Source organism: Spea bombifrons, chromosome 6, assembly GCF_027358695.1.
Source record: "Spea bombifrons isolate aSpeBom1 chromosome 6, aSpeBom1.2.pri, whole genome shotgun sequence".
NCBI lineage: Eukaryota > Metazoa > Chordata > Amphibia > Anura > Pelobatidae > Spea > Spea bombifrons.
Genome location: NC_071092.1, coordinates 6,157,488 through 6,177,409, shown reverse-complemented (window position 1 = coordinate 6,177,409; position 19,922 = coordinate 6,157,488). Strand labels below are relative to the sequence as shown.

The following is a 19,922-nucleotide window of genomic DNA, read 5'->3' as shown; positions in this document are numbered from 1 at the left end:
TGTCACCCGTGAGAACACGGATCATTCATTCCCTCTGACATCATGCAGACCCGCAGCAACAACAAGACTATACATTTTCCGAACAAATGCATTTATTTACTCATTTTTACGCAAGCCTCCAATACCAATAAAATCTGCTCCCTGAACACAGAACCTGCGCATTGCGCACAGGAGAGATAAACAAACACCCCCCCCTGAACGTTAAAACTTTCCTTCTAGTTCTCTAAATGGGCATGTGAATGAAACGCTGATAACCATAAAGTATTTAACCCATTTAGTGCCAGAGGTGCCAGCAACAAACTGGGGGGAAAAAAACCCAAAAACAATATTATGGCTGCCACCTATTGGCCACCCGTCAGTGGGTCTAGGAACGCGTCGCTTCGTACTGAGGGCTTTCAGTCTGCGCGTTCTCTTTGGCACAAAATGTAAACATAAATGTCCCCGATGCTTTGAAGGCAGCTTCTTGTCTTGCATTGTTTAGTAATTGGCATGCATCACATGCACCCAAACTGCCCCAGCTCCGGGACCCCCGTGTTATATCTGTGTTAGGGGTAGGATATGCAGGGTGCCCAGGGCTGAATGCAGAACACTCTCAACGGCCCTCATCAGCTGCAGCCGGGCAAACATCTGTCGGAAGAGATGCGGCAGGGGCTCCTGAGGGTTAAAATAAATAGCATGATGGTTAACAGGGGGACACATTCACAAAGGGGTCTATTTGATAAAACGAGTCAAAATCTTCTATAGTTTTTATTTTTAGATTTCATAAAGACCGGCTCGGTTTACGCCATATAATTAGTATGACTAAGTATGGCTCCTGACGGCGTATATAAAGACACGGCTGCAGTCACTCCAACAGGTACTCACTTTGGGAGGCAATTTATACTTCGTAAAAAAAAAAGAGGTGGGTGGGATGTGTTTTTCCCGATGTACTTACCCCGAGAATGTGCACTCTGTTATAATAAGAACTAAAATCCATGCTGAGGTTCACAAGGAATTTGCAAACCTAAAAGGATCCGATTAACAGTAAGTCACGAAACATGTATTTAAGTGGGTATGCGAAGTATACAGTTTAGGGCATATAAAATCATTAAATCAAAAGAGTCCTCTCTGCCCTGTATCATTATTTTATTTTTTTTAAGTTTTTTTATTAAATGCCAGCTCTGCCTCGTATTATTGTATCTAGAGATTTCATTCTTGGTCATTTAATGTCACAAAGCTACAAGGTTACAGGGAACTTTTGTTATAATTCACAGAAACTGTTGTTGTTCTAATTAATTTAGTTGATGCTGTGGGCTGTTATACTATTAACAACACCATTAATTATATATATATATATAATTGCGAGTTTGTTGTATGTAGTACCCTAGCAGAATTGGTTAATCCCACGTGGTGGCGGCAAAGTATCTCAATCACGGACGTTCCAAAATCGTGTCTTACCGTCTCTGTGTTGGCCGTGACCCGGATCCCAGGCGACTTTAGTGATATTTTTGCAGAATGAGACAGAACCTCTGGGAAAGTCATGATATAATTAAACAGCAAAAGCCATTCTCCCTATGTGAGAGTACAGAAAGTGTTAGCAAGCTTTGTCTATGTGAGAGAGAATACGATCTGACGCCGTGGGCTTTAGCTTGCCCTCGCTCTCACACTGAATCTCCAAACGCCGAAGATTTAGACAAACGATAATACGAGGTGTAATGAAAGGAGAAAAGGTGAAAACTTGCCTATTAAAGACATAGTATTTGGAGATAAATAAAACACTGTAGCACTAGACCGTAGTATACGCCGTTACAAATCAGGTATATGGCTTTAAAAATAAAGAAAGGTATTTTACCTCTTCAGTTAGTGTGTTGTAGCTTAGTTCTGCCGATGGGGGAAATTCTGGATACAAGCCTGATGAATACAGATCACATAACCATTGCTTTTAAAGCTCTAGTTCCATTTAGTAATAATAATAATAATACAGCAGGGATGTCTCAGTACCTTTAGTCACCGCACTGTTGTAGCTTTCAAACATGGTGGCCAGGCGAGCACAATTATACATCACGAAAGCCCCGCTCTTTGTTCCTTTGGTAGTGATGCTGGCATCTTCTAAGTCCAGAGACACCTGAAATGGACACTTTATATAAACCAGAGCTACTTCCGATAACACGTTAAAGTCTTATTTCCGTGCGGCAGCCTCTATCTGCTGAATAATATTGCTTCGAGGACTACCTGGCTGCGGTGAGGTGTAGACATCATCTCAAACCGGATGGCTGCTGCCGTTAAAGAGTTGATAATTTCTTCCCAGCTGCTACCTGGACATAAAGCAGATCCGTTACTTCTGGCTGGTACAAGAAAAAAATAAACTCCCACCATTCTTGCACATTTCTATTTAAATAAACAGCAACCACGAAAGTTCAAACCTTGAACACTCTCGCCGTACTTCATGACGGAGGCTTCGCGCATCTGTGACTTTCGGAGACTGCGTGGAGAGAAAAAATAAAGAATGTTCCTGTTATTCGTGCTAAATTTGTGGTCGTTTCTGAATAAGACAACTAGATCTACAACTAATCCTAAATTGGTATCTTTTCCATTACTAGAAACAGAATCCAGTTACAACGAACAGCAGCTCTTACTGGAAGTACTGGGAGCAGCTGACCGGAGTCGATGGGTTCAAGACTTTCACCGGCCCACAAATGAGATGTTTCTGCAAGAGATTAAAATAATATTGCTAAAAATACTAGCAGTAAAGCAAACAATTAGCAATTTGTGCCATGGCGAAAGGAGAAATATAATTCTGCACGTGTTTTTACTTTGCGTCTCTTATGAGATTAGTAACTCCTACAGTGAGCAAGAGAATGAGTCAATGTAAAAGGACAACAGCCGGGTCCAAATAGTTTAAAATGTTTAAATCCAGTTCCTTTCCTAACCTATGTTTATATTCTACGTGTACCCAGGAGCCACACAATCACAGCTTGCTATGTCTAAATGTAAAAAACATTTTTGGAAAAGTATTTAATCAGCAGCTCGCCTCTTCTGCAGCATTTTATGCCTCCACCCTTACCTTTCTCCTGGCTCCTAACTCTACGAGTGCATTCTGGTACTAAGTGGCACGCTTTATTAAGAACCTGTAAGACTGAATTGGCTCCTGGATCCACCATCCTCCAGAGCAGATCCAGCTTCTGCTGGTGGAACTCCTCCTCGCAGCTCACCACGTGTATCACAGCGCAGGGTCCCTTGTCCTGCTCACAGAACGGAAAAGGGGGGATCGTCAAGATAACCAAAGGGCAAAGATGGTTAGAAAGATCCTGGAAAAATCACCAGACCTCCAAATACTGCACGTTACTACACCCCCCCCCCCCCCGACTTTTTATACAATGGGGCGGATGGTCTTACTTGGTCATATTATTAATGCAGGAGCCCCATATAACAGGATAGCTTGCTGCTAAGTAATGGCAGGATGAGTGAGTTTTGTCATTACACTTACCAGGGTTCTTTGGACAGATCTTTGCACGTTTGCCACGTGTGCCAAGTCCCCCTTACTCACTAAAACAAAAACAAACACACAACCTGTGTGAATAGCTTTAAAGATTTAACGGTATTATGACAAGACGTACAAACACATATGGAAATGATGTACCAACAAGTAACCAGCTCCGTCACTGGAAACCTGCCTGTTCACTTATAAAGCACTAGGTCACGGTTACAAATTACCAACACATTGGCAACAAAATCCTAAATATATTATAACTCACTTATGTACATAAGAGGAACATTACAAAGTCGATTGTACAATAGCAGAAAGGTATGATCCATAGTGTGATCCATACTCTTATTCTGTTGATATCTGATTATCTTTATATTTACAAACGTTCGTAGTAGTTTTGACAGGTCAGGCTGAATGGTTTACCGAGAAAAACGTCCAGGTTTGGGTCGTATCCCTCCAGACACAGCTTCCGCTCCTCTGCAAAGGGTTTTAACCGGATGCTGAGAAAATCTGGGGGCAGCGGCTCATCCCGGGGTAGAGGATGATTGGCATCGCTGTCTCCTACGTGAATATATGGCTTCAGGCGCTGTTGGAAAGATGAAACCGTCTCCTCCGCTGGAGGTGCTTCCAATACAGAGAGCCAGGAGACCCCTAGCTGCTGCAAGAAGACTTTGAGTTCTGTATTCTGCACCGCAGGGATCAGATGGACTTGTTTTCTAAAAGAAGGTAGACACAATAAAAAAATAATGTTTAAATGATGCTTTAGTTGGAGATAAGTAAAGACCGGTTCCCCCGTTTTAAACCTGGCGTCCTATTCTTGATATCTAAATACATATTGAGAGCAGGACTTATTACTACTACTATTATTTATTATTATTATTAATTTCTGATTACTTTTCTACCAGTAAAATTGTAAATATGATGCAGCAGGCTGGAAATTCACCCACCCTTTTAATCTGAGCACCTCTGCCAGGTGATCTGTAACCAAAACAGCTCTTAAGTGGCTTAGTTTGAGCGCGTCCAGACCCTCACAGCAATGCAGAGGGGTGCAGTTCAGTATAACCACATTGTGCCCGCTGTCTGAGGCCGAGCTCACAGCTTTCAGATACGGATAAAAGTCTGAGAGCACACGCTGGAAAACAGCCGGCCGGTCCAACTGAATGACGAGCCCGGCTTCCGTCTGCCGACAGCTTTGGATGGGGGGAACTCCTGGAGCACAGAGTGATGACAACTTGTGTATAAGGTCTTCAGGAACCTAGGAAAGAAGGGGGTCAAAGGTTAATCAGCTTTATAAGCATTTACGCAGAGGAGCTCGCGTGAACCAGAATGCCCCGGAGAATAGTTATGACTTAATAACTAAAAACAAAGACCGAAATACTAGATTGCTGGCATTATATACTTATATATATGTGAGTATAGAAATCTGTATATATATATATATATATATGTATGTGCATCTTAAACCCCACAGAGGTACCAAAGTGGAATATTATATATATATAATATATATAAATATATTTAAATTTCCTCAACAAATTGTTGAGACAGGTTAAGCGCAGCTGCCAAATCAGTTGGGACACTAAATGACAGTTTCATCATGTAAAGGGTTAATAAAGGGCATTATTACCAATCTATATAATAACAGTTTGTGGCATGCAGCCTGGGTTAACCCTTTAAGGGACAGAGCAATGAACGCTCATTAGTTGAAGGGAGTGCCTTATTGTTTACTATCCTCGTTAAAAGCCCTTGTTTGCCACCATACCATCCTTATCACCCCCAGCTGCCCCACTCCATGTTCTCCACCTCTCCATCTGGGAAGATTTTCTGTAGCGCTCCCCTGGGCACCAGAAAGTCCCGGCTCTTCAAATTCCGTTGGCTGTTTTCTTTGAACCAGACGATAGGAGGCGCCACTGAGCTCTGCACGGCTCCGGTTAGGGCCCTGAGCACCTCCGAGATCCACAAGGGCTCCGCGCCGCAGCGTTCAGTCTCCATGGTGACAGCGGGACAGGAGGAACCTTTCTCCTGCAGCCACCGTTGTCTGGGGAAAGTATTTCAAGTTGGACCTAGGGAATCCGCAGTCCGGGAATCACGTGATAGAACAGGATGTGATGTAAGAGAATAGAGTGTTGCTCGTGCCATGTTGGTTGTGGCGCTGCAGCTCTCGTAATAGGTGAGGAGGTTTGTGTGGCACATTTTGTATGGTGTTTTTTTTTACTTTACAGTGTATTGTGTGACATGGATTTCCAACCCCCAGCTGTCCCTATTTAGGCCTCTCCTGTAAAATATTCCCTCCATTGGGACCCCAATCCTGTTGTCCCTCTTATGAGGCAGTTCAGCATGTTTGTGGGGGTCTGTAACGTGTATGTTGGGAGCGGTGATAGTGTATCAGTGCCGTTACATAGCATCCACGTAAAATAATGGCCGGTTAGCCCATATGCTGTGTCCGGGTTACAGGTAAAATACGCTATAATTATAACGCTAGCGCTATATTGCGTGGCGGCAGCTTTATTGCCTGCGCATGCGTAACGCTCTGGATGGCGTACGCTGGGGGTGGTGCTGCTGGACACTGTTTGCTGCTTCATGTCCGCAGTAGTGAGTTATTCGCTTAACTAAGTTCCACCCGTGCCGTATGTGGTGTGTTTGCCGCCTACTGTCTGCTTTACGGGTGGAATGGGGGCAGAAGGCGAGGGCCAGTTTGGTAGTGCCCTGTCCATCCTCCATTATAGCAGCTGGGTGGGGTGGCCCAGCTTGAGCTCTCTCTGGGAAGGGAATGGAAGGCCAGTAGATCTGCTAGCCAACCCTTTAGACCCAGGTGTCGTGCCAGACGCAGGATGATCTGGGTACAAGGGGACTACATATCCCTGAGTTTTATCTTGTATTTAATAAGTGACTTAATTTTGGCCTTTAATACGTTGTACAGCACTGCGGAATACGATGGCGCTATATAGAACAATAATAATTTTACATGGTAAAGATTTGTATAAACGTATCCTTTATGGTAGTAGTAGTAGCCGTGATTTTACTTAAATATTAGGCTAATCGTGTAACTATGATATAAAAAAAAGTTGTATTTCTCTTTTAAAAAACAATATATAGTTCACATGGGTGGGCTATCCACAGGAAGGGCGGTTAATGGCTGTGCAGACAAATGGCAAAATAGCTCCTGTACTTGGGGTACAAAAAAAAAACCCTGGCACGGAAGAGGTTAAATATATATCGCCCCCAAGTTTCATTAAATATTTGGTCATCTTTGTGGACCTCTCCGTGCATTAAATGGGACAGCCAGAGACTCCATACCACCCGCTGCTGCCGCCGTTCGTGGTTAAGTGTTTTCTGTAGAACACCGGACCCTTCTTCCTTCCCAGAACCAGAATCGGGTTCACCGTACAGAACCGGGACAGAATCAGCCATCAAATTGCAATTCTTGACTCTTAAGTTAATGCCTTAAATCCAGCTGCACCTGCCCTGTGCATTAAGCATGTTTAAAGGACACCTGTCACCATCGCCGCGTCCAGCATTGCCTGATCTATAGCAGAATGAGCATTATGGGATCGGATTCCCATCCTCTCTATACTCATTCTTGCAATCTGAACCAGTTAACAATCAGCAATTTAAACAACAAGGGAGGGATGACTTAATGGGGAGGAATAATCGCGTAGATGCTCAGAACAGAATGATAAGTGAATACTCAAGATATGCATATAGAGTTGTTTTTAATACGTTTATATTACATATTTTCTTCTGTAAGTACCTCTTAATGTAGAAAACTAAAATATTGTGCTTGAGAAAAGTAACATTTGTTTTAAAACCAATTAAAATGTATCTAGTTTATTGGGGCTAGGAATGAATCCGGGCTTCAATTTTTACCATTTTTTGCACCACAATTTTTATTTTTGTCCTGTTTGCAGATTTGTAACTCTGTTCTTTTCGGGAAAACTGTTTACTTAAATCAGTCATACGATCTCCTGACTCCCCTTCTGACAAATGCAAAGCCTTTGACTTGTTTGCTTTCCAAACAGAAGAAGCTGAGAAGTAGAAGCAGGCTGTCAGAATTCATGGAAACGAGCGTTTCAGGAAAGCTCTTCAATTTTTTTTTACGTGAATGTGGATATTGCCGCTTTAATGTGCGGGACGAACATCGCGTTACTTTATTCTCTGATAGCTGCCGGACTGCCTCAAGGTGCGGCCATCTGCTGAATATGCCCAGGGCCGCCCCGTCATTGCCAGTGTGGCCCTGATAAAAGCATACGCTATAAAATATCTTAAATCGATCCATAAAGACAGTATAAAATCACGTTTTTTTAGGCAGATATAACATCATTGAGCCTTAACCTAAATATTAGAATATTGCCTTAAATGAATGACAATGTAACAGTTTATTTAAGCATATATTTATTTTAAGAATTCCAAATGTTAGAATATTCATGAAACATTCTACAAAACTAAAGAAAAATGAAAAGAGTATTTGTAGTAACGTTATCAGGTACGTAACACAAGATATTTGTGAGCAAAGGAACTCTGTATGGAAATCTTTCTCTGGGGGCCAAACACTAAGGGATAACACGTACTTATTTATTATTGAATATGGTCAAGAAAAACTGAATTAAATTAAAATGGATTAAAATAGAGCCCCGGTTTCCTACAAAAGCAACATATTGCAGTCAGTATTACAGAAGGTCTCTCGAACGATGTGTTTGAAATCAGCACCACGCGATAAAAAAAATACCGGTAATTAGATTTAAAACAAAATGTTAAGATTGGCAACAACGCAAAATACCAAAAACACGAGGAGTGTCCCGGGTAGTCCGGCTGTCTCCGGTTATACAGGAAAATGAGTGATTAGAGTTGGGGTTCAGAATCTTTTAATCCAATGCGTTTCACACTTTGAATTTCCATGGGAATCCTCACTTTTCGCCCTTTGCCGTTTTTAATTTAAAAAAAAAAATTATTGAATAAAAAAAAAAAACTGCCAGGATATAAACTGCCAGGGTCCAAAGATATAGACTTTGGACCCTGGCACTGTGGGTACAGGGGGTCCATTGGGACTATTTCTTACCCCTGGTACAAGTTGTCACGTTTCCACAATTATCAGAGACTCTAAAGACTGTTGAGCTCTGATGCAGATTTGGGGAAACGCGACACTCTGTATCAGGGGTAAAAAGCAGTCCCAATGGGCCCCCGGTACCCACCTCCCCAAAAACAGAACCCCTTCCAAGGCCAGGGCCCATAGTCTCATAAATTTGGCAGTAAAAAGTATCCACGGCTAGCCCTCCGGCGGTAGCGCTGTTCTTCTTTTGTATTTATTTTTATTAAATATGGTTCTTCTGTATATTTCTTTTGCCAGTCTTCACGTTTCCTGGGCGCTGAGCACAGCCAAGAGGTGATCTGAGATTCTAACCTCACGCCAGACCAACTTCTGACTGTCTCCAGCAGCAGGATTTAAGGTCGGGTGGCAAACGGCTCTGAAATCGCTGCCAATTAGAATTCAACAAGCAGGGAAACATACGACATGCCGTATTCTAGTTATTTCAGCTCGCGTAGTATGTACTCTAAACGATTAGAGGTCTTGCTTGCCACAGGAGGCTTTGCTTTTGTCCAACGGGGATATCATTAAAAAATATTCAATTATGCAGAATAAATAAACCATTGGTTGTAAAATTATAAACCAATACGTAACGTTTATGAAGCCACAATGTAACCGAGTGTATTTTATTCTGTCTGCTGGAGACCTATAGTTTAAAGTTCGTTGGTCTGTGGCCAGCAGACACATTGGGGCAAATTTAGCCCAAATTACCTAAAATTGGGTTGCACAAAATGCACATTTTGCTGAAAAGTCAATGTGGGGGATCTGCTGTTGTGAGTGAATGGGGTCTATACAAAGAGCCTTCCTATTAACCAAGTAGTAAGGTGTGCTTGTCATGGGCAGGTAGGCAATCCAGAACTGATCCTTTCTGGGTGCTATCTATGTGCATTCTAGTGTTTGGAGAGTTCTAGAGCTGCGGCGCTATAAAAGGCTCTTTTAAAAGGCTATTCAGTGTAGTAAACGGATTATTGGGACTCTGTATTTGATTCCCCGCTGGGCTTCACCTAGCCAAAGGCTCCTTGATTTGGAAGCTTAGGGTAAAATAACAAACACATGCAGCAGGTGTCATCGGTGATCAACAAAAACTACCCAAGGGTACAAAAATGTAAATGACTTTATTGCTCAAAAAGTATGTCACTGTGACCTCATAAGAACTACCCAAAGTAAAAACATGAATTGGGCAGCAATACCTGCGCAGCGGAGACTGAGATCCTCCTGACGCTTTCCGTCCTAGAAAGGCCCTCCTATAGACCTAACATTGCTTAGAACCGGACTTCAGTAAACAACTCCATCTGATAACCGTAGCTTAATATGTCTTTAGTGAATCCCGACTGAACTCAACAAAAAGTTGTAAGTCTTATTTACAATGAATGTTATTGGAATTCTGGGTTAATAATATTACACTCGCTTCCATTACGAGAATCGGCTTTAATTGTAAACACATTAATATGTTAATTATCAATATTCCGGGGTACAGAAAAGCCTCTCCAACCCTTTGAATAACAAAGAAAATCCAAGCGAAACACAATTCCTGTTCTCGGATAAACTGGCGAATATTTCTTTGGAGATGTAGGAATCGGGGGGGGGGGGGGTTGCGCGAGGTCCAAATGTCTTGAATGGAGACCAAGAGAGAGCTTTGGAGCGACACGATATTCCCGATGGCGCTGTGTGTTTGGGCTCAACGGGAGTGATCGTGTCATTCCAGGGCACAATCTCTCCGAAGGGCCGCGGCTGGAAGAGACGGAAAAAATAAGCAATAGGTATGGACTTACAGAACAGCAATTAAAAGGACTATGCAATAATAATAATAATAAATTAAAATATATATATATATATATATATATATATATATATATATATAACTGTTTCCGCTGTGGGCTGGGCACCTGTAAAAAACTGGGTTTCCATCCACATTAGGGAAAGAGAAAGAAAGAAAGAAAGAAAGAAAGAAAGAAAGAAAAGGAAAAAATTTACACAAAAACCTTAGTTTGAGAAATGCTTGGTTTTAATCATTAGTGACCTATGGCACCCACATCAAAATAATACAACTAGGAACCCTGCAATACTTGTGATTCTATTCTTAAATAAGGAAATTAAAATAGTGATGATTTATTTCTTTTTTTATAATTTAAAACAGGAAAAAAAAGTTTAATTTCCAAACGGGCTGTTAGCAATGGCCGCCCACAGCTGCTAACCACAGAAAGGGTAAAACATGTGATTTAACGTCTTTCCGGTGTCCTTCGGGCCGCCTGTCCGCCTCTATACTCCTTTTTTTCATTGATACGTGATAAATATTTTTTTTTCTTCTAACGGCACTTGTGGTTTTTATGCAGGAAATAAGTATTTATCTTTAGAAATCACTTGTTTGAGAAGGAAGTGGAATTTTATAATTAAAGGGGTAAAACTAAGGATTTCCATTTAGTATAAAAAAAGGGCAATTGTTTGTTTTAATGTATATTTTAAACATTTTAATTTTTTTTTTTATTTTTTTTTACATATTTGCCTTGGGGTAATTAAAGTTTATGATTTTAAACTTGGAAACTGGATGGGAAAAATACACAAAACAGCGGTGCCAAGATTTTTCATATTTCAATGTGCTATTTTAACCCTTTAAACATGCATACAATTAGAAGTTGCGCAATACTACATAAAATGTGTGTATGTGTATCTTTTTTTTCTTTTTCTTAGTTTTGTTTTTAAAACATTTTTATTTCCTTTTCTCTACTTTGAAAATTTGATATCGAATTCACATTTTCTCAGATTTTATCAGAAGAGTAGGACGCTTCCATTCTTTTTTTAACCAAATGCTGTAAGTTATAGAAACACCAAACTAATTTAAATCTCTAGTTTTCCCTTTAATATATTTATGTGCTTATTAAACATATCCCGCGATACAGCTTTTACTACCAAATCACTGTCATTTTTTTAATTGAATGACTTAAAATTTTGGTATTTGAGGAAAAAATGTATATCAACATATTGGTAATTTTTAGGGGCTGTTAATTAACGCAGATGTTTTTAACCCATAAAGGAATCCTAATTTTGCGAATTGGTTCAGTATCTTACATAGCAGAGCGTATCTGTAGGTCACGGAGCACGGTCGGCAGCGATGGGCCCTCGGGTGGCCCTTTGGTCGTGAAGATTGGGCACGAAATCAGCTAACGGGTCCCAACTGCAGCTGGATCTGATCATAACAGCTGCTTTTGGGATTCCGTTGTTCGATTTGATGCATTGGCTTCTTCTGCTTGGAAGGTTTTCACAGGAAGGTCCGTTCCCTGCAGAATAAAACAACGGTCAAAATAATAATAATTTCAATGTAACGAGGATATCGATTAACGTGATCGCAGCTCTTTAAACATCCCTTAAAACGACTCCAGTCCTCAACAAAAGAATAAATGATTGGGAAAAAACCCAACTAAAATAAACATTTTCAACTTAAAATCCAAATCGGTGAAAGTTTCCCCCCCATTAATCATGTCGGTTTAACCCTTTCAGAGATGGAGAAAAGCCTTTACGGCATCATGTGAATTACTCTCCCTCCGTGGGCTCCAACCCTTATTTAGTGCTCAAAAAGGGGGGTTAATTACAAATGGTCGCGCATGGTATCGGCGTGGAGAGGGTGTCAGGGCCCCGCCACCTAAGTAAAGCTCAGATCAAAGAGGTTTAAGTGGCTCCACGCACCTCTCCGAGCTCCCAATCTCAAGGTCCTAAAGGAGTTTAGTAAAGCGCAGAACAAAGCGGCCGTATAATGGGGCAGAAATCGGACACCGAGGGACGGTTATAATGGGGAATTATTTGCTTTGTTTGTCACCAGCGGCGTGAAATTACAGACGCAACAATATGCCGATATATCTGCACTTAAATCCATCTGGCTCCGCTCAGAACGCAAAAAAAAGCCAATATATATATATAAAAAAATCCCCGCTTCCCACCATGCTTCTTTCTATATATATATATATATTTTATTACTGCTATTTAATAAACCCCCCTTTTAATTTCTCAGGGCTTTTGGATCATGGGGCGATAACGCGTGTCTGAATACGGTGATTAAAATTCTTAATGCATGAAAGAGGAGCCCCACGACGTGTCCCGGGGGGTAAGGCACGCAGATAGTCCGGTCTTTTCCCCCCTCCATGCCCCGGTCTTAACAGAGGGGCCTGGTTCGGACACCCGAAAGGTTTACGTTGTATTCCCTTCAAGTTCGTCTGTGGATATTTACTACAGCTTTATGAAAACGTTTATTTTTGTTAAGAACCCAAACTTCCTCTTTATAACGTAATATCGTCCTGCGTGTTTGTCGTGTCGCTCGTCTCATGCGCTGCCAGACGGAGAAACGTCTGTTGGGCCCAAAAGCAACCGACTTCCTCGCGCAGGCGATGGATTAAAGCCCGCGGCGGATCTCTTGTGACTAACGGCCGTGTGTTTTGCCCCAAGCGTGTGAACGGGACGAGGAGCTGCATGCAGGCGGTGAGAATTCATTCTCCAAAACCACCTGATCATCCCTTGTGTGACTTACAGATATCTTACATCCGTATTTAACTTGAGTCATATCTTTTTTTGCCTGAAAACTGCTTGGTTTAACGTTCTGTGCTGGATCGGGTTTCAAGGTTTCTCCTGCTCCAGGCGTTTCGTGTTCTTAACACCAGGCTTTTCTGAAGAAGACATCTTGGAAAGAGTTAAACGTCTCCTCCGCTTTAGGCTCCAGGACGCCATGAATGGAGTCCAACTAACTTCAGATCCTCAGTAGGAACGTTATTTGAGGCTTATGTTTTAAACACGCAGGGGATAGACATACGGCTCCTGAATCTAAAACCAGACCAACGACTGATTAAGGTTTGGGTCTTTAAAGCAGGAGAAACGGGCAGACTAGACGGGGGCCGAATGGGGCCGACCTGCCGGCAGATTCTACAGTTGACGATCTGATAACTTTTTTCGACGGCGTTTTAGGGTCAAGATGCGTCTGTTATGGTCGATGGCCTTGGCAGTAGCTGTTGGGGTCGGTGGCCATCGCGAGGTCTACAAAGACCACGAGGATGACCAACATCGGCAAGTTCTTACGCCATCATGAGTGTTAACGGGGATGCCACGTACTTCTCACCAGTGACCTAAATCTTTTATTTGGTATCTTTGTGATGGAGACGATTTACTAAATGGCGCACGGTGGTAGTAAGTAGTTTGAGTTAATGGGGGAAAAAAATTTAAATTTTTTTTTTTTTTAATATATTCCGAAGATGTGGCTCTCGTTTTATAAAACCCCCCACCTTGAGCTGGCACTTAAATCAAAGCCTCTTTAAAAAACGGCTCCTCTTGACAAATTCCTCTTAAAATTCTTGAGATGAATGTTTAACTATAAGGTACTGGAGCGTTCATCAGGCTCTAACAAATTAACCCCTGACCTCCTGGAGATGGGAGATTTTCCTATTTCCTTGCTGGATAAAAAAAAGTTACTGACCCCGCGCATCGTGTTTTGGGACAGAATAGAGTATTTTAGGACAACTCGGTTCTAATCAATGTATCTGCAGCAAATAAAATTAGTTGTTAAAGTGACAGAGCCAATTTAATGTCAGAATTACTTTAACCCCTAAAGGGCAGGATTGTTGATCTGGCCCAGGGGGCCGCTGGCCGTCGGTGCTCCATACTCACCCAATCTGGCGCTACAGCATGCACCGTCAGGCGGCCGCTGGCCTTAAAGTGGCAGAGCCCCCTCGGGATCGCTAGTCCAGTCCTGATGTCTTAATTAGACTTAAGACCGGCCAGGGAGAGGATGGCGATCTATTAAATGGAGGCTAAAATTCAGACATTAATTGGTTAACTCTTTCACGTTAACAAAGCAGAAATATGAAGAGAAAAAAAATTAAACCCAATGACCCCAGTTTATAATGAATGTGCCGGCGTAGATGGTTTGACTCGCTACTATCACGCAAACGGTTGCAAAGGATTGTAAGGCTATTAATACTGTAGTAGGTACGCGGCGTGGTTTCTCATCTGAGATGGTGCAAGAATACGCTAAGGCGACCTTGGGATAAATGTAAGCTGCAAGTAAGAAATGACGACTGAGCGACGAACGTGCTGCAGACATAGTGATAGCAGAAAAGAATCTAGTCTCTTCCTTTAGGATAGACTCATGCACTGCTTCCACTGGAAGGCTATTCCAGGTAACTACTTCCTTTTAGTATTCCACCCGCTAATTTTTAATCTCCCAGGCGCGCTATTGTGAATAAGGTCTCAGCGGTGATCTAGAACGCGGCATTAGAACATCGCTCTTCCTGCTGTAGATACTTTTTTCCCTATAATCCTCGCCCCCCCCATCAATCACTTCCCACAAACCTTGGACAATAATATAAAAAGGGGGATTTCTGTAAAATATATATATTTAGAAAATGAACAGGATGTGCGATTTTATTATCCGAATCCAGGTAAAGAAGGTAATACCGTTAACTCTTTGAGTGCCCAAATTATAATTCGACTGCCCAATGAGTAATCCAGCACTGAAGCAGTTAAGTAAGCTCTGCTGAGTTCTCATTGGCTGGACGTGGAGACACAGCCCGCCGCTGCCTTTCGTTATGAATTACGCACGTGTCCCTGTATTGGCTGCTAGCGGGGTCACAGAGGGACACAACGTAGTGTTTTACCCCCTCCAATGGGGAGGGGGGGCAATTTCCCAAACTGTTCCCTTCAAAGACTGTGTTAAAGGAGAAAAACAAGTACTAAGTTCAAATGTGCATTTGATTTCAAATATTACTTACAATGTCTTACATAATTGTAACAAACAGCATAAATATAAGGACGTTATACTTTAGTGAGAGGGTGGTAGGTAAGTGGAGCAGCCACCAAGCAGAAGTGGTAGAGGCTAATATAGCGAGGGGATTTAAACATGCATGGGATAGACATACGGCTCCTGAATCTAAGACGAGACCAACGACTGATTAAGGTTTGAGTCTTTACACCAGGCAGGCTAGATGGGGGCCGAATGGGGCCGATCTGCCAGCGGACTCTATTTTCTAGCAGCTGGTCGGATTAACATGTTAAGTGCTGCTCGATATAAAAATGATTTCGCTCCGGACCCTTATGGCCCCTGCAACCGACATACTCCGCCAATGTAAAAATAAGGCGTTTAATGGGCTTTCCGGCAATTTATTTAAAGGAATTTGTAACTGGTGGATTTTCTTTGGGATGGTGTCTGTTCCGCGACGATAAAGCGTGGGGCTATTGTCTCTGCCACACCCCGCACGCGGGCCCTGCTTCCTACGGAACGCACATGGCAGTGCCAGCCGTGCCAGGAAGGCCTGGGAGATCGCGGGGAAAGAGCCCGCCGATAGAACAAAGGGTTAAACAGGGTCGCCGATAGAACAAAGGGTTAAAGAGGGTCGCCATTCCGTTTAACGCTCAGATTAGACAATATCAAACTTAGTTACTAACATAAAACATTATAAACAACAATGTATCGCCCCGGAGAAACGTTCAAATAATCTGCATTCTCAAAAATGCCATTAATGCCACGTTTTAACCATTTAATCGCCATCGGACAGATTCCCTGCATGCCAGATGCCTCCCGCTTACAGACAGGGATCCGGGGTACGGTAACAGCCAGGAGACCGACAAACACCTTTTATTACAGGTCTACTTTAGATAAGAAACATCTGCCTCGGCTGTAGACGCCCAGAACATACAAAGCCGTACATACAAAAATCAGTGCAATGATCAAAAAAAATAAATGAAAACATTTTGTATCAGTAAAAATTCTGCAAATATAGAATCCAAGTATAACATGCCGGTGCGCAGTACCATGTATCCACTACCTTTCAAATGCAATAAGTACGTATTCTGAGCGGTCAGTATTCTGTGCTTTGACCCATATGGGTTATCACGCTTTGCGATGAACGTTCCTACCTGAGCAAAACCGAGTTGAAGAAGGTATGATTTGCGCTCGTCTTAAGATATATTTAACCCTTCAGAGCCCCGCGGCTTGTAGAGAGAGCGCGTTGTGTAATAAGGAGGGAGAAGCGCTCCTTACCCGTCCGCCGTTCCTTCTGCTACCTGTCGGGACGGATCAGGCTTTTTTTATACACAAAGAGCGTGGCTTGTAACCCGCACCCCTCCCACACCTCCCGGCCCTAATTTATCTTCTCCCAATCAGGCGAAGATCGCTCTCCACTTCCTCTTTTCTTAATGGTAAAAAAACGTATTTTCACTTTTTTTACGACCGTCCCCGGGTTTTTGCACCAACTGGAATTTTATTTTTAAATATCACCCCCCCCAAAAAAAACAATAAAAGTGTATATTCAGTAGACAGATTTCACTGTATCTTCTAAAACTGCTCTGAAACCATAAGTGGGATTTGCGCTTAATACACAAACCCTAATGTCCAAAAGTTTGGGGTCGCTTAGAAATGTCCTTGTTTTTAAAAGAAAAGCACATTTTCTCCATTAAAATAACATGAAATGGATCAGAAATCCAGCGCAGACAGGGTTAATGTTGTAAATGACTATTGTAGCTGGAAACAGCTGATTTTTAATGGAATCTCTTCATAGGCGTACAGAGGCCCTTTATCACTCCCATCACTCCTGTGTTCCAATGGCCCCTTTATCACTCCCATCACTCCTGTGTTCCAATGGCCCTTTATCACCCCCATCACTCCTGTGTTCCAATGGCCCCTTTATCACTCCCATCACTCCTGTGTTCCAATGGCCCTTTATCCCCCCCATCACTCCTGTGTTCCAATGGCCCTTTATCACTCCCATCACTCCTGTGTTCCAATGGCCCTTTATCACTCCCATCACTCCTGGGTTCCAATGGCACGTTGTGTTCGCTGATCCAAGTTTGAGTTTAAAAGGCTAATTGATCGCTAGAAAACTGTTTTGTAATTGTTACAGCTGAGTGACCCCAAACTTTTGAATGGTAGTGTGTATTAGTGTATATATGTATACCGGTGTGTGTGTGTGTATGTGTGTGTGTGTGTGTGTATATATATATATATATATATATATATTTATTTATTAGATTGAGAAGAAGGTACGTTATGTATCTGGTATATGAGTTTGCTCTGCATCCAAACGTGTTTTAAGGAAATTAACTAAGTGACTCAAGGAAAAACGTTTTATAAACCACATTTCAGCATCTTTTATCACTGCTTTTCTGGGTGAGATTACAAACCTCCAGAGAACGAACTCCCAACTAATCTCACTCTATGAAAAAGCTCTCGCGAAGCCCTGCCGTAAACCTTACTGTGTTTGGGGGGGATACAGGAGACCCCGGCAGATGGAAGGTAAAGAAAAGACGTCGCGTTACTAAGTATGAGCGTTCTCTCACCCCACAAATCACAGAGAGACACAAGAGTGCTTTGTTAAAGGTGCTGTTCCACTTAGACGATAATTGCATAATTGTTATGTTATATAATACTTGCTATGCCCCATTTACCTGTTGTACAGCGCTGAGGTATATGATGGCGATATATAAAACAATAAATAATGTCTCTCTCTGGTATGTTAAGCAGATAAAGCATAGCAGATCTGTCGTCGTATTTCTTCTGGAGGTTTAATTATGTAAAATAACACGGGAACCTTTAAGAAGTCGTCTTTTTTTGTTTTGTTTTTTTTGTTCTAGTTTGTATGGTTTAGGGCAAATAGCAATTAAGCATTCCCGGGAAAAATTATGAATGAGGCAAAATCTAACTTTTTTTTTTTGGAAGCAGCAGGGATTTGGAAATTTTTAACGGCACCAAGAATGATATTTCTAATGCTGATTTAGTTTAAAAAGTGCTGCATTCAGCAGAGTAGGTGGAACGGCACCTCTAATGTCGCGTTGGGGAGATGCTTTGGATTCTTTTAATGTTTCAAAATCAGGCAAAATTATTTTTTTTTACTATAAAATATATTCATTCTTCTAGTCTTTAAGTATTAAGGTTTTGGGGGTCGAGGACCTGACAAATTTGGGGAGAAAATAAGTGATTTTAGCTGAAAAGGGGTTACGGATGACGGTTGCAGGTACGGTTGCAGGTTGCAGCTACCCCTAGGATCTCCTAGGGGTAGAGAGAAGTCGGTAGAAGCTGTTAGAACGCCCTTGGGGAGAAATCATTCAAACAAACAAAATGAAAAATAAACAAAAGTGAAAACTGGTAAAAATGTGACTCGTTTTATAGCAGAGAGACAGGACCTGGATACGCGTTGGAGACGCCCGACTTTTTTTTTTTAATGGGCTCCAATCAAACTTTAAGTTGAGTGAAGCTGCGAAGAGGTCCTGAGATCCAGGTGGCTTGGTTGCTATGAACCCTCAAGGCTGCAGTACATGGGGGTCTTAGCGTAGGTATGGGGGGGATCCGTCTCTACGGTACAAATCATATCTATTGTCCTCTTCTAAAAAAAAATGTAGCAGCGGCCCCCAAAAATACTTGGGCCACCTTGCACCACCTGATGATATCCATAACTGGGAGCTCTCAGGGTTTTTGCCCCAGTCTCGGGGTGACGGGGCAGATTCTCCGGGTCGCACAGTCTGGAGCCAGCTCCTTCCTATTCTACCAGCTCATCATATATAAGACTTAGAGTTGGTGCTTTTGCTACCAGTATGTTGTGGTTGATATCCCTGCTTGAATGCAGGTGACTCCGTTAAGTGTATCTATAATGACAAACAAGTCAAGGTTTCCATGGGGGCCGGTATAAGGGCCATTTGGGTTACACTGCAGAAACCCCCCCGTGCAATTGCAAGAGGGACACCATGAACATTTAAAGGGACCGTCGGTAAAGAGGCTGCAGCGTGCCTTTAACTGCGCCGTCCAGGACTGATCTGAATCCAACGTTATGGTATAAATCACTTTAACGGTTCCTTAAATCCGGTAGAATTCCGCCCCAGCCGTTAGTAAGTCTACCCCATCCCTCACACCCTGATCTCTAGCCAAACCTGCCCCTATTACCATATGCACATTACCCGGCCGCATCTGCCTAATTACTGTGTGAAAGCCCCAGATTTTGGTAACACCTGCCCGTTATTTACTCGCTGGCGTTCCCAACGCGCTTCGCCGTCCCACCTCGTGAGTTTCAGCGCGATATCTCATTGTGGTCAGAATTCCGATTGTACGTCGGGATCGGAAATTCTGATTATTGTCATTAAAAGGTGGGGGGGGGCTTTTACTCGTCGCTGGGGACAGAGGGAGCACCTGCTTGACACAAAGGGTATTTAATTACACGGCCGGGGCTGACTATTACGGCAGAAATACAGGTGAGCGGTCCGAGTCTTCAATTACAGGCTCTGGCTGAAACAGACGTATGAGCGCGTTACCCTGTTATAACCCGGCGGCCGCGCATGAACACAAGCTGTGATTAGGGGCTTTTTCATTGCCGGGGGTGGGGAGGGGGGGCATCACAGATGTTATTTGTAATA

General features: G+C 42.5%; 2 protein-coding genes across 2 annotated transcripts in view; one reads left to right on the top strand and one right to left on the bottom strand.

The window, feature by feature from the left end:
• Positions 1-80: 80 nt before the first annotated feature.
• DALRD3 (DALR anticodon binding domain containing 3) lies at positions 81-5,494 on the bottom strand. Its single transcript, XM_053468889.1, has 13 exons — positions 5,270-5,494; positions 4,414-4,721; positions 3,890-4,182; positions 3,467-3,525; positions 3,108-3,221; positions 2,616-2,686; positions 2,403-2,461; positions 2,212-2,294; positions 1,981-2,104; positions 1,832-1,890; positions 1,438-1,551; positions 935-1,003; positions 81-654 (listed from the first exon to the last, which is right to left on the bottom strand). Exons 1-13 carry the CDS (start codon positions 5,456-5,458, stop codon positions 535-537), a joined length of 1,662 nt encoding a protein of 553 aa, XP_053324864.1. The 5' UTR covers positions 5,459-5,494; the 3' UTR covers positions 81-534.
• A 121-nt stretch (positions 5,495-5,615) lies between these two features.
• NDUFAF3 (NADH:ubiquinone oxidoreductase complex assembly factor 3) overlaps positions 5,616-19,922 on the top strand; it is a 20,438-nt gene continuing 6,131 nt past the window's right edge. Inside the window, exon 1 of the mRNA XM_053468901.1 lies at positions 5,616-5,636. The gene's annotated coding sequence lies outside the window, so the exon portion shown is untranslated. The remainder of the gene's footprint in view (positions 5,637-19,922) is intronic.